General features: G+C 53.6%; 4 protein-coding genes across 4 annotated transcripts in view; 2 read left to right on the top strand and 2 right to left on the bottom strand.

Moving 5' to 3' along the window:
* Positions 1 to 2,635, bottom strand: part of GUITHDRAFT_163452 (hypothetical protein) — a gene marked incomplete at its 3' end in the record, with an annotated part of 6,685 nt that extends 4,050 nt beyond the window's left edge. The window contains exons 1-12 of the mRNA XM_005831733.1: positions 2,620 to 2,635; positions 2,231 to 2,288; positions 1,998 to 2,052; positions 1,891 to 1,950; positions 1,653 to 1,733; positions 1,485 to 1,556; positions 1,246 to 1,315; positions 1,143 to 1,194; positions 972 to 1,037; positions 884 to 925; positions 456 to 506; positions 199 to 336 (exon numbers count right to left, since the gene is read on the bottom strand). Coding sequence (XP_005831790.1) covers positions 199 to 336; positions 456 to 506; positions 884 to 925; positions 972 to 1,037; positions 1,143 to 1,194; positions 1,246 to 1,315; positions 1,485 to 1,556; positions 1,653 to 1,733; positions 1,891 to 1,950; positions 1,998 to 2,040 — 675 coding nt within the window. The 5' untranslated portion in view covers positions 2,041 to 2,052; positions 2,231 to 2,288; positions 2,620 to 2,635. The remainder of the gene's footprint in view (positions 1 to 198; positions 337 to 455; positions 507 to 883; positions 926 to 971; positions 1,038 to 1,142; positions 1,195 to 1,245; positions 1,316 to 1,484; positions 1,557 to 1,652; positions 1,734 to 1,890; positions 1,951 to 1,997; positions 2,053 to 2,230; positions 2,289 to 2,619) is intronic.
* A 640-nt stretch (positions 2,636 to 3,275) lies between these two features.
* Positions 3,276 to 5,561, top strand: GUITHDRAFT_163453 (hypothetical protein; the record flags this gene model as incomplete). Its single annotated transcript, XM_005831734.1, has 7 exons — positions 3,276 to 3,342; positions 3,399 to 3,891; positions 3,998 to 4,115; positions 4,163 to 4,264; positions 4,335 to 4,417; positions 4,472 to 5,349; positions 5,414 to 5,561. The coding sequence occupies 6 exons, from the start codon at positions 3,276 to 3,278 to the stop codon at positions 5,313 to 5,315; spliced, it is 1,707 nt and encodes a 568-aa protein (XP_005831791.1). The 3' UTR covers positions 5,316 to 5,349; positions 5,414 to 5,561.
* Positions 5,562 to 5,673: 112 nt separating this feature from the next.
* TPK1/TPK2 (putative TPK1/TPK2 thiamine Pyrophosphokinase) lies at positions 5,674 to 6,835 on the bottom strand (the record flags this gene model as incomplete). Its single annotated transcript, XM_005831735.1, has 6 exons — positions 5,674 to 5,780; positions 5,826 to 5,884; positions 5,931 to 6,026; positions 6,165 to 6,232; positions 6,297 to 6,438; positions 6,507 to 6,835. 6 exons carry the CDS (start codon positions 6,833 to 6,835, stop codon positions 5,674 to 5,676), a joined length of 801 nt encoding a protein of 266 aa, XP_005831792.1.
* Positions 6,836 to 8,152: 1,317 nt separating this feature from the next.
* The window catches only part of GUITHDRAFT_139438 (hypothetical protein), a gene marked incomplete at both ends in the record, with an annotated part of 4,282 nt that continues 1,870 nt past the window's right edge, over positions 8,153 to 10,564 (top strand). The window contains 5 exons of the mRNA XM_005831736.1: positions 8,153 to 8,818; positions 8,934 to 8,978; positions 9,024 to 9,086; positions 9,134 to 10,294; positions 10,343 to 10,383. Of these exons, the coding sequence (XP_005831793.1) occupies positions 8,153 to 8,818; positions 8,934 to 8,978; positions 9,024 to 9,086; positions 9,134 to 10,294; positions 10,343 to 10,383 (1,976 nt within the window). The remainder of the gene's footprint in view (positions 8,819 to 8,933; positions 8,979 to 9,023; positions 9,087 to 9,133; positions 10,295 to 10,342; positions 10,384 to 10,564) is intronic.

Consider the following 10,564-nt stretch of genomic DNA (forward strand, 5'->3'; position numbering starts at 1 on the left):
AGAAAATAAGATGTGCAGGTGAGAAGAACAGAGCAGTGCATTCAAGGAGAGAGGGAGAGAGGGAGGGAGGGAGGGAGGGAGGGAGGGAGGGAGGGAGGGAGAGAGGGAGGGAGGGATGGAGGGATGGATGGATGGAAGGAGGGAGGGAGAAAGGTTGTCGGCAATCAGCTTAACTCCATGAGTAAAATTCTCACTCACGGAACTGATATTTTGCCACCAGACCAGACAGCAGGAGAGCAAGCAACACAACAAGATTGCCGGTTGCTCCTCTCCTCCTCTCCTCTGATCAATCTTTGCAACTTTGTAGGACACGCACAGAATTTCAAGATGCGCGGCCTGTTCAAGATGCAAGCTCTCTGGGACACAACAAAGAACAGAAACATGGTCTCTCCCCCTCTCTTTCTCTCTCCTCCTTGATCTTCTTGTGGGTCATGCGAGGGGACGCAGGGCTTCACCTTTGCCTGAGCCTTCTGCATCATCTTCTTCGCCTGCTTCTCTGCCTCCTCCTGTTGGTCGACAGCACAAGTCAGCGATTCCTACAGCTCCCCCCCTACCCTTTCTCCTCCTCCTCCTCCTCCACCACCACCTGCTCCTGCTCCTGCTCCTGCTCCTGCTCCTGCTCCTGCTCCTGCTCCTCCTGCTCCTCCTGTTTCCTCTCCCCGTCCTCGTCCTCGTTCTCGTCCTCCTTCTTTCTCTCCTCCTGCTCCTGCTCCTGCTCCTGCTCCTGCTCCTGCTCTTCCTTTCCCTCCTCTCTCCCCTTCCTCCTCCCGTCCCCTCCTCCTCTCTCATTATCTATTGTTCTCGTCCTCAATTTCGTCCTTCCCCTCCTTCTCACCCCTTCCCCTTCCCCTGCTCTCTAACCCTCCTCCTCCTCCTTCGTCACCTGCATCGTTCCAGACTCCATCACCGACACGCATCCGATCATCTGCACTCACGGCCATGGGAAACGATCACAGGGGAGCGCAGCAAACCTCTCCCTCTTCTGTCTCGACTTTCCCGAAGAACAGCTGATCCGCCCTGTACCTCATCTTGCTGACCTGGACAGACAGGACACTTGTTCACACAGACAAAGTCTTGTTCACACAGACAAAGTCTTGTTCACACAGATGAAGACTATACAAGACAGCACATGGTTTCTTCACCTTGCAGTCCACCATAGGGTCCGAGAAGCCGTCGACGTGTCCGGACGACTTCCTACCAAACATGGTTGAGGATAAACACTTCAATGTAAGTCGAATGGTCCACCAGATGGAAGGAGAGGCGATGATAGAGCTGTCAAGACCCACCATGTCGTCCCTTCGATGAACCATGTCCCCTTCGAGGAAGAAAGTCAAACGCTGACGTGATATCGCCGCAGGTATGTCGTCGTCGTCGTCGTCGTCGTCATCATCATCATCATCAACAACAACAACAACAGCATCAACGTCCTCCTCTTCCTCCTCATTATCATCATATCATCATCAACAACATTGTCATCAACTCACTCCACCACGTCTTCTTGATGTTCTGCTTCAGCTCCACACCCAAAGGACCATAGTCGTAAAACCCGTTGAAACCTGCACCAATGTCAACCTCTGCTCCTGCTCCTGCTCCTGCTCCTGCTCCTGCTCCTGCTCCTCTCTCTTCATTTCTTGGCACATTCATTATCTCACCATTGTAAATCTCGGAAGATTGGAAGATAAACCCACGGCGTTTGCAAACAGAGACAACATCTTCCATGTTGAACTTGAAGTCAGGGTTGGCAACAACCTGAATATCACCGTTACTCTCCCCGACTTGTAACTCCTCTCTTACCTCCGTCTTCGACTCGCTCTCGGAGTCTGTCGCCACCATACGCGCTTGCCTGCATTGATCTCTCAGCATCGACACGTGAGCAAGAGTCGCAACCCGCAGGGTCGTTTGAGCATGGCTGATCTGAGGGCCAGAGGAGTGAAGCTGGAGGAGGAGCTCCTGCAAGTCATCTCAAACTTCCATGACACGTACCCTTCTCCTGCCACCTTCGCATCGGCGCCAAGGAGGGGGCGAAGGCGAGCCTTGCATTGCGCTTGGCTCCTGCCTCCCGTGTCAGTAGTAAGGAGGTGCATGGATGGGAGAAGGGAGGAAAGGAAGAGAAATGGCGAGAGAGAGGAGCGGCAGCGAGATGCCGGAGAGACAGGAGAGACTGAGCTGCAGCAACCACAAGGAAGACAGTTGGAGGGGAGAGAGGAAGGAGCGCAGGATGAGAATTCACCGGCAGCAATCATAGGAAGGAACGAGCTCATGACAGTCATGAGTGCCAACCGATGAATCTGATAAGAGTCAATCGTCCGCATAGCTTGCTTCATGGTTCCTCCTTCTTACTGTATCTCTTGCTATCAATTATCCTCATTCTTTCGTGCATGTGCATGATCCTCTTCTCTTCATTCTTCTCGCTCCTCTGATCTTGCTTTTCTTGCACCCCTTACCTTCTTCCCACAATCACATCTCCTCCCCTGACCTTCATCAATCGCTACTCTCGCTTTGTATTCTCCTCCTCCTGTTCTTGCTGTCCTGTCCTGTCCTGTCCTGTCCTGTCCTGTCCTGTCCTGTCCTGTCCTGTCCTCTCTTCTCCCTCCCTCTCCTCCCTCAGTTTCGACTCACCGCCATCGGAGGCCGCGCGTCTTTAGAAGGTCAGTGGGGGGATGAGGATATGGATAGATGGACAATGAGGGGATGTGGTCCTGAATAGATCAGTCGATCTTAGCGGGGATGTGGGCTCGACTTGATGTTCAGATCTGACCATGGGGTGGTCGATATGGTCGATATCATACTTAAGTACCGGTACTTTGAAAGGTAAAAAGTAGGGTGAATATGGGGAATTTTCTGATTTAGGGGGTCGGGGTGGGGCGTTGCGTTGCGCTGTCATGGCCGGAGCGTTGCGATTGGATAACGGGGAGGAGAGGAGAGGAGAGAAGAGAGGAGAGGAGAGAAGAGAGGAGAGAAGAGGAGAGAGGAGAGAAGAGGAGAGAGGAGAGAAGAGGAGAGAGGAGAGAAGAGGAGAGAGGAGAGAGGAGGAGAGAGGAGAGAAGAGGAGAGAGGAGAGACGGGTGCAGAGGAAGAGAGAAGAGAGGAAGAGGTGAAAAGGCGAAGGAGAAGGATGCATTGAGAAGTCAGAACAGAGTTATAACACAAGGCTCATTTCATTCATTACTCCCTCTGTTCGAAAAGCTTGTGTCAACCCCTACTGATTCGTTCTCAGGACCAGCCCTCGAAGAGGTCCAGGCGTCGCTCTCGTCTTCTCAAGAATGAAACCAGATATGGACGATGTCCCGCTTGTAGCTTCAGAGGGAGTTGGATCAGGAGGTGTCGGGCATTATTGTTCAGGTGTAGTCTTTTTCAGGACCTTGTCCCTGTTCTAAGTATTCTTTTTGCTACCCTAGGAAAGGTCAACGTCTTTCGACTCCCCCCACCCATACCTGGCAAGGAAGGTGGGGGATACCCATCAGAGTGGCATCACGCCCAGATTGTGATACGGAGAAATTACATGATTCACAAGCTTCGAAATGCCGGGAAGAAGATTCCAGAAGCACAAGACCCAAAAGCTGAGAGCGATCCTGAAGCGCAAAAAGCGAAGATGCGCAAACGAGATCTGATCAAGAAGTATGCTGATTCTGGTCTCAACTTCATCAAGGGCGTGGCGGACAAGGTTTCTCATAACGAAACTCTGCAGAAGACTGCAGGGAGGGTAGGGCATGCCGTGTCTGAAGCGCATGCCTACACGGGAAAGCTTGTCCATGGTCTTGCACACAAGAAGCATGACAAGTCGGGAGAAACAGCAGAAGATGTTCAAGGGGAGGAGGCCAATCGCTACCCAGGTTGGATGATGGAGCGTATCAAGACAGCGTCCATTGGCGTCGGCTTCTTTCTCAAGAGGTCCCCGCCCCCTCTTGTTCTCCTCACATGCTTTTGTTGCCACCCGATCCAAATCCTGCCAAACTTCTTCGCTTCCATCGGAGCTCCTCTGACTTTCTTGTGTCAGGAGAGAGCATGGGGCTCTTTCCTCCGAAACCCCCTTCCAGCTTGCCTGTAAGCAAGAGCGGGTGCAGATCATCGAGATCGCTGCTCGTGACCAGCTGAAGACCACTCATGTGGTGCAGGTTGTTCAATCCTTCATGCTCCCTGTCTTGTTAATACCTGCCTTCAGAACGGGGATGTGTTGAAGTGGATTTTTGCGGCGAAAGCCCATGATGTTGCGTTTCAAGTCAAGATAAGGAAGATGATGGAAGTAGGAGGAGCCAATGAGGAGGTGCTTGTCCCAACAACCAGGGTATGCAACATTTTGAGACGAGATGGAAGGTTGAGCACTTCTGTTGCAGGTCGACAGTAAGAGTATTGCAGAGGGAACGTACGAGGTGACTGAAGCAGGTCAAGTGGTGGTCGTGTTGGACAATTCGTACAGGTAAGATACATTTGGATGTAAAGTGCAACTTCTGTCTTACTTGCCCACCTCCAGTCTGCTTACTTCCAAGACTATCGCCTACAGGACTTGGGTGGAAAAGGCTGCGGAGGTAGAGGGCGGAGCTGCAAAATCTTCTGCATCCGAATCTATCCAGCAGGATGATGGAATCGTTGAATTATCTCCAACTGCAACCGAGGAGGGAAAACCCGCCGCAGATGCTGCGCAAGAGAACTCTGAGAAGGCAGGGGCAGCAAAGCAAGCCGAGGAGGAAGCAGCGGCGAAGAAGGCCGAGGAGGAGGAGGCCGCGGCGGCGGCGGCGAAGAAGGCCGAGGAGGAGGAGGCAGCAGCGGCGGCGAAGAAGGCCGAGGAGGAGGCAGCAGCAGCGGCGGCGAAGAAGGCCGAGGAGGAGGCAGCAGCGGCTGCGGCGAAGAAGGCCGAGGAGGAGGCAGCAGCAGCGGCAGCGAAGAAGGCCGAGGAGGAGGCAGCAGCAGCGGCGGCGAAGAAGGCCGAGGAGGAGGCGGCGGCAGCGAAGAAGGCCGAGGAGGAGGCAGCAGCGGCGGCGAAGAAGGCCGAGGAGGAGGCAGCAGCAGCGGCGGCGAAGAAGGCCGAGGAGGAGGCGGCGGCAGCGAAGAAGGCCGAGGAGGAGGCAGCAGCGGCGGCGAAGAAGGCCGAGGAGGAGGCAGCAGCAGCGGCGGCGAAGAAGGCCGAGGAGGAGGCGGCGGCAGCGAAGAAGGCCGAGGAGGCCGCGGCGGCAGCGAAGAAGGCCGAGGAGGAGGCAGCAGCAGCGGCGGCGAAGAAGGCCGAGGAGGAGGCAGCGGCAGCGAAGAAGGCCGAGGAGGAGGCAGCGGCAGCGAAGAAGGCTGAGGAGGAGGCAGCAACAGAGGAGGCGGACTCGTAAGGAGGTGAGTGAATTGGACGGGGAGGATCTCTTGGTAAGTGAGGAGGAAAAAGATCATCCTCTTTCCGCTGCTTCTATTTTTGATCGTTTGATTTCAGGGAGTTTTTATGGAAATTTCAATTTTGCTTGCATAAATATGCGACATGGGAGGATTCCTCATACATGTACCGGATTTCATCTTTAACCGCCAACATTTGCTAGTCAGTGGTAGGAAAATATTTCAGTGAACCCGCGATTCTACTCTCCCTCAACCCTTTCCACCACCTTGCTCCCTCTTTCCGACCATCCCTGTCTTCTCCTCCTCCTCCCGTCCTCCTCCTCCTCCCGTCCTCCTCCTCCTCCCTTCCTCCTCCCCCCCTCATTTACTCTCGGGAACACGGAACTCTGAGACCCACAGGATGGGATCTGACACAGTGACTTCCACCTCCTCCTCAACGATGCGGTTGGACGTGCTCACAAACGATCCTGCAAGTTCGTCATGTCAAGGATCCACATCGAAACCAGCAGCACCGATCTGAAGTTGACTTTCCCCGTGGATGTCCCACTTCAGCCCGGTCGTCTCGATCTTGCTGGAGCGGGAAAGTCACTCCAGCGGCATCGCGCACGTTCATCTACCGGCATGGCGCGCCCAAGGGGATGAGGCCGCAAGTTGGTCCGAGGCATTCCGTTCGGATCTTGTGCGATCCGGATCGTAGCAGGAAAGCGCTTCGACTGCGAGGAGATCAGAGGAGCAGATCGTTATGAGGAGGGAGGAGGCAAGTTCGACTCACTTTCTCGAGAGGAGCAGGATCTTGATGTCAGGATACCTCGTGACTTGTCAGATGATAGCGGGGAGAAGGCACAACTTACTTGTACAGGACATGGTAGTGAGAAAATTCGTGGTCCAGTCGTCCACCGAAGGCTCCAAGGACTATGACCTGGAAGGACGGGGGAAAGGAGATGAGGAAAGAAAGAGTCGAAGGGAGCAGGGAGGGCACTCACTTGCAGCATAGGATACCCAAGGGAGTTGACGAGGTCCATGCACTTCTCGAGGTCTGTGGTGTCTTGATCCGTATCGTGCACGATCTTGGTTCCTTTCTCAACGTAGTAGTCTTTCACCTTGTCGTCCACAGAGTCCAAATCCCTGCTCAGCAAAATCTTCCCGTTCAGAGCATGCTCGACCATGCAGCGAGTGCAAACAAGAAGCATCACCCTCTGATGTACTCAGGTATGTACTTGCTCCTGTCTTCCTCAAGATCGAAGGACGAGTAGAGCCTGTTGATTGCACCGTCGGCGCAAACACGAACCGACGCGTTGGACCACAGCCGCTCGAGAATCTCCCGTGGCAGTTTGTAGTTGACGAGGATGAGCGCCGGGCCGTTGGGGTCGCTCGTCGGCTGATCCGCAGGCTTCACCAGGGGGAGGAAGTCATGTAGTAAGCTCTCGCCGTGCCCTCCCCGCATGTGCCTGACGCCCTCCTGGAGCTGACCCAGAGCGGGGGCTGATGATGAGGACGAGGCATGCGATGGAGCTCCGCTCATGGTCAACACTATGGATGTGAATAGGAGAGCTTGCATATACGGAAATCGAACATAAACCAAGAAACGTTGCTGTGTTATACTGCCCGATGCAACCAAAGTTTGTGGAACAACCAACCTGCCTCGGCAAGCTCGATCCTTTCAATATCTGCCCCTGCAAGATAAGAAACACTTGAGCAAGCAGCAGAACAGAGCAAGATGGCAGGATAGCAAATCCGACTTTGATCACGACCCTCTCGTCCTCTAACAACCCCTCAACCTTCACCGCGACTCGCATCATCCCTCTCTTTCGCTGTTAGAAATTTCTACGTTTCTACAAGTTTGCATGAGAGCAATCAACCCTGTCTGTGCTCACAGAGTAAACTGAGGAAGCAACTGTATTTGTCAGCTGCTGCTCCGCTTTACGACTGTAGTCTCTGCCTCCTTTCCTCCATCGCGCTCTTGCCCTCTTCCTTGTAACATCATCGTGCCGTCTACAGGAGCATTCATTGCGATATCCTCTCCTCCGTCTCCACTGCTTACCCAGCTCTCTGCCTCATCCTCCACTTCCTCTTCCTCGTCCTCGGGGTCTTTGTCTACCATCGACTTGGCTATGGCTGCAGGCCGAAAACAAACATTGGGGCAGCAGATACCAACTAGTCGCTGCATAGCCGAGAGAATCCTCAATCTGAGGGCAGAAGGTAGTACTGGATCCCTAGATACAATAGTTTACTCATCAAAGATTGAGTTCTGTACTTTGTACCTGTTTCACGATATATATTTATAATTCATTGGCTTTGTGGTACTAATTTGGGGCATAACTGAAACATTTGTACGTCCGAAACAAGTAAGCAAAGCCAATCGTAACGGTTTCCCGCATTTTCCGTTTCTCGTGTAACTGGAAAAATAACGGTTCCTCGTCGGCATGCAACCCACACCTGTCAGGGGCGAGCATGCCGGGCGCGAGGAGGGGGAGGAGGAGGAGAGCAGAGGTTCCATCCTTCCCGCCTCCTCCTCCAACGGACTCAAAGCTGCATCGCAAGACCCGTCAAGATCCGTGCACGAGGACGTCCACATGTTACACTTCGTCAGTCCTGTAAGACCCGCCGATGGCTTGCCGCTCGTCTGATGTGGGTTTCATGGACAGGGGGCTGGGAGCACGCTGATGCCTAGCAGTCACACCCACAATCAGCCGAGTGATGGCCCTGAAGCTCTGAACTCATGCCTTCCTCGAGGTGATTGGAAACTGATGTGACTGTCACGATTTCACTGGATTTTAACTTTTCGCTCTCTCCCTCTCTCCCCTTTCCTTTAGGTAATGCTGGCAAGACTGAACGCCAAATGTATCCAGTCCCTATCGACTTGACGGACGAGTCTGATACAATACTTCTGCCCGTCGACGAACCCCCGCACGCACCACAACCCTCACTGGGATCGAATCGAGCGGATATATCAATCAGAGAGGAGGTGACACCACAAAGACTCTCACAGACAGCATACACACCAACCAACGCCACAGCTCGTGTTTCTCCGCAAGATTCTTCACAATCGTCCAAGCATACGGACTTCCCGACTCCTTCCTACTCCAGTGCTTCAGGCGCTCATGCTGTCTCTGCTGCCTTAGCCAGTCCAACCAAACAAGCTCCTACGACCGGCAGCACAACAGCGACAGCTCCCCATCCTCCAGCCGCTGCTCAATCACAAACCGGCGGGCCCACGATCTCACACCCAGTGACTGCGATACCAGCAGGATCAAGCCAAGTTGAGCACAAGATCCCCTCGTCGTCTGTCCCTGCACAAGTCAAGAAAGAGCCCACAAACGCGAATGCGAACTCCCCTGTCCTCTCAGCTCCCGCTCAGTACATTTCGCATGGTATGGCCCAAACTCCATCGCCGTATGGCTCATCGGACAGGAGCGCGATCTTTCATGCCCCTCCCCGTCAAGTTGTATCAAACACTGCCATGCAACAAGTGGCCCCGCGAGCATCGAATCCTCCTATCTACAATGTAAGTCCCTGGCTGTATTGTCTACCCTCTTGTCTCCCGGGCTGAATCAAATTGAAGTCTCAGCATCCTTTATCTTTCATGCTCGTCAGTGACACTTCTTGCTATCCCCTCGCAGCTTCCAATGCCATATCAGTATTCCTTTCCTGGCTCTGCTCATACGGTGCGAAACATCCTAGCTCCTCCTGAGAACCTGACCTTGCCACAGAACAACTACGTGTTCCCAACCATGCAATCAGCGAGCACACCACCAGCTGTCAAGTCAGAGCAGGTGGATATGACGCAATGTTATTGTTAGTTCATGACATGCTGTGAAAGGCAAAGGTGGTGGATATGCCCATTGCCCATCCTGTGAATTGGATGAAAGAGAAACAACTGTGGTTTTCCAGTGACATGAAACCCGCCCAGCTCTTGCAAAACAAGCTCACGATTCTTAAACATCAGCAACAGATGTTGTCGAGACAGTTTGGTGCGTTGAAGGCCAACATTCAAAAGTTCAGAGAGCAGGTGGGACGATGCCCGCTGAGCGGGAGGAGTGACGGGTTTCAAACCGAGATGGATAAAGTACTGGGACAGAAAGATGACAAGCGCAAGAATGATCTCATCAGTCTCTTCAACCTCATGAACGATGACATGAAAGGTTTCATTTCCTTGATGTCTTCAGCCGAGAACCTGCAGGACAGACTCTGTGTGATGTCCATCTTAGATGCTGACCTTGACTGCTTGTCAAACATGAACAAGGACAAGAAGTGGCTGAGTGTGTTCATCGACAACGACGGGCTAGTCCCCCTTGCCAAGTGGGTGGAAGGAGACGTCGACGACAATCTCTTGACTAAGATCCTGGACGTGATGCTGCAAGTCAGCATGGAGGGAAAATCAGCCGCTCTCCTGTCACGATCCAAGTTCTTTGTCAACCTGAACATCCCCAAGGACAAGCCTGAGCTGCGATCAAAGAAAAACGTGCTGAAGCACAAGTGGAAAGGAGAGCTGCCGGATCTGTCCAACGCCAAGAAGGAGGATGCGCCCGAGGTGAAGAAGAAGGAGAAGGAGAGACCCAAGGAAGTCAAGACTGAAGTGAAGGGATCGAGCGTTAAGGCTGAGAAGCCGTTGTCGCCCAAGACGACGAGCGCGTCGCAATCGAAGAACAAGGACGAGGACCTGTTCAAGGGGATGTTCGGCAGCAAGAACAAGAAGGCTGCGCCCAGTGTGCCTGCCCCGAGCACGATGCGAATGACGATGTCTGAGAGGACTGCCGTCATGGACGACGAGATGGTGATATCGGACTCTCGAGGTCAGAGCTCGAGCTTGATTGACAAGCTTCGGAGCAAGGACGGCGACCCTGCTGTGCAGAAGGAGGAGGACAAGGACAAGGATGGACAACCCCGCAAGAGGCCCAACGATCCCCTTCCCCTTCCTCTTCCTGTGCTGGAAAGCTCGAAGAGTACGGGGGAGGAAGAGCCGCAGAAGAAGAAGAGAAGAGTGCGTCATCTCATCTTAGCTCTCCTCGCCCTTATCTCCCCTTTGCAGATCTCCTGGGCACCCGACGACAAACTCTGCGAAGTGCAGATGTGCGTTATTGGAGGAGGAGGAGGAGGAGGAGGAGGAGGAGGAGGAGGAGGAGGAGGAGGAGGAGGAGGAGGAGGAGGAGGAGGAGGAGGAGGAGGAGGATTGTGCGCTGCTGCGTTGATTCTCCTATCCCCTTATCTTCCGGCCTCTGAGAACCTTCCCGTAGTCCCTCTCTTTTTCTTC

The sequence above is a fragment of the Guillardia theta genome, assembly GCF_000315625.1.
Source record: "Guillardia theta CCMP2712 unplaced genomic scaffold GUITHscaffold_38, whole genome shotgun sequence".
Taxonomy (NCBI): domain Eukaryota; class Cryptophyceae; order Pyrenomonadales; family Geminigeraceae; genus Guillardia; species Guillardia theta.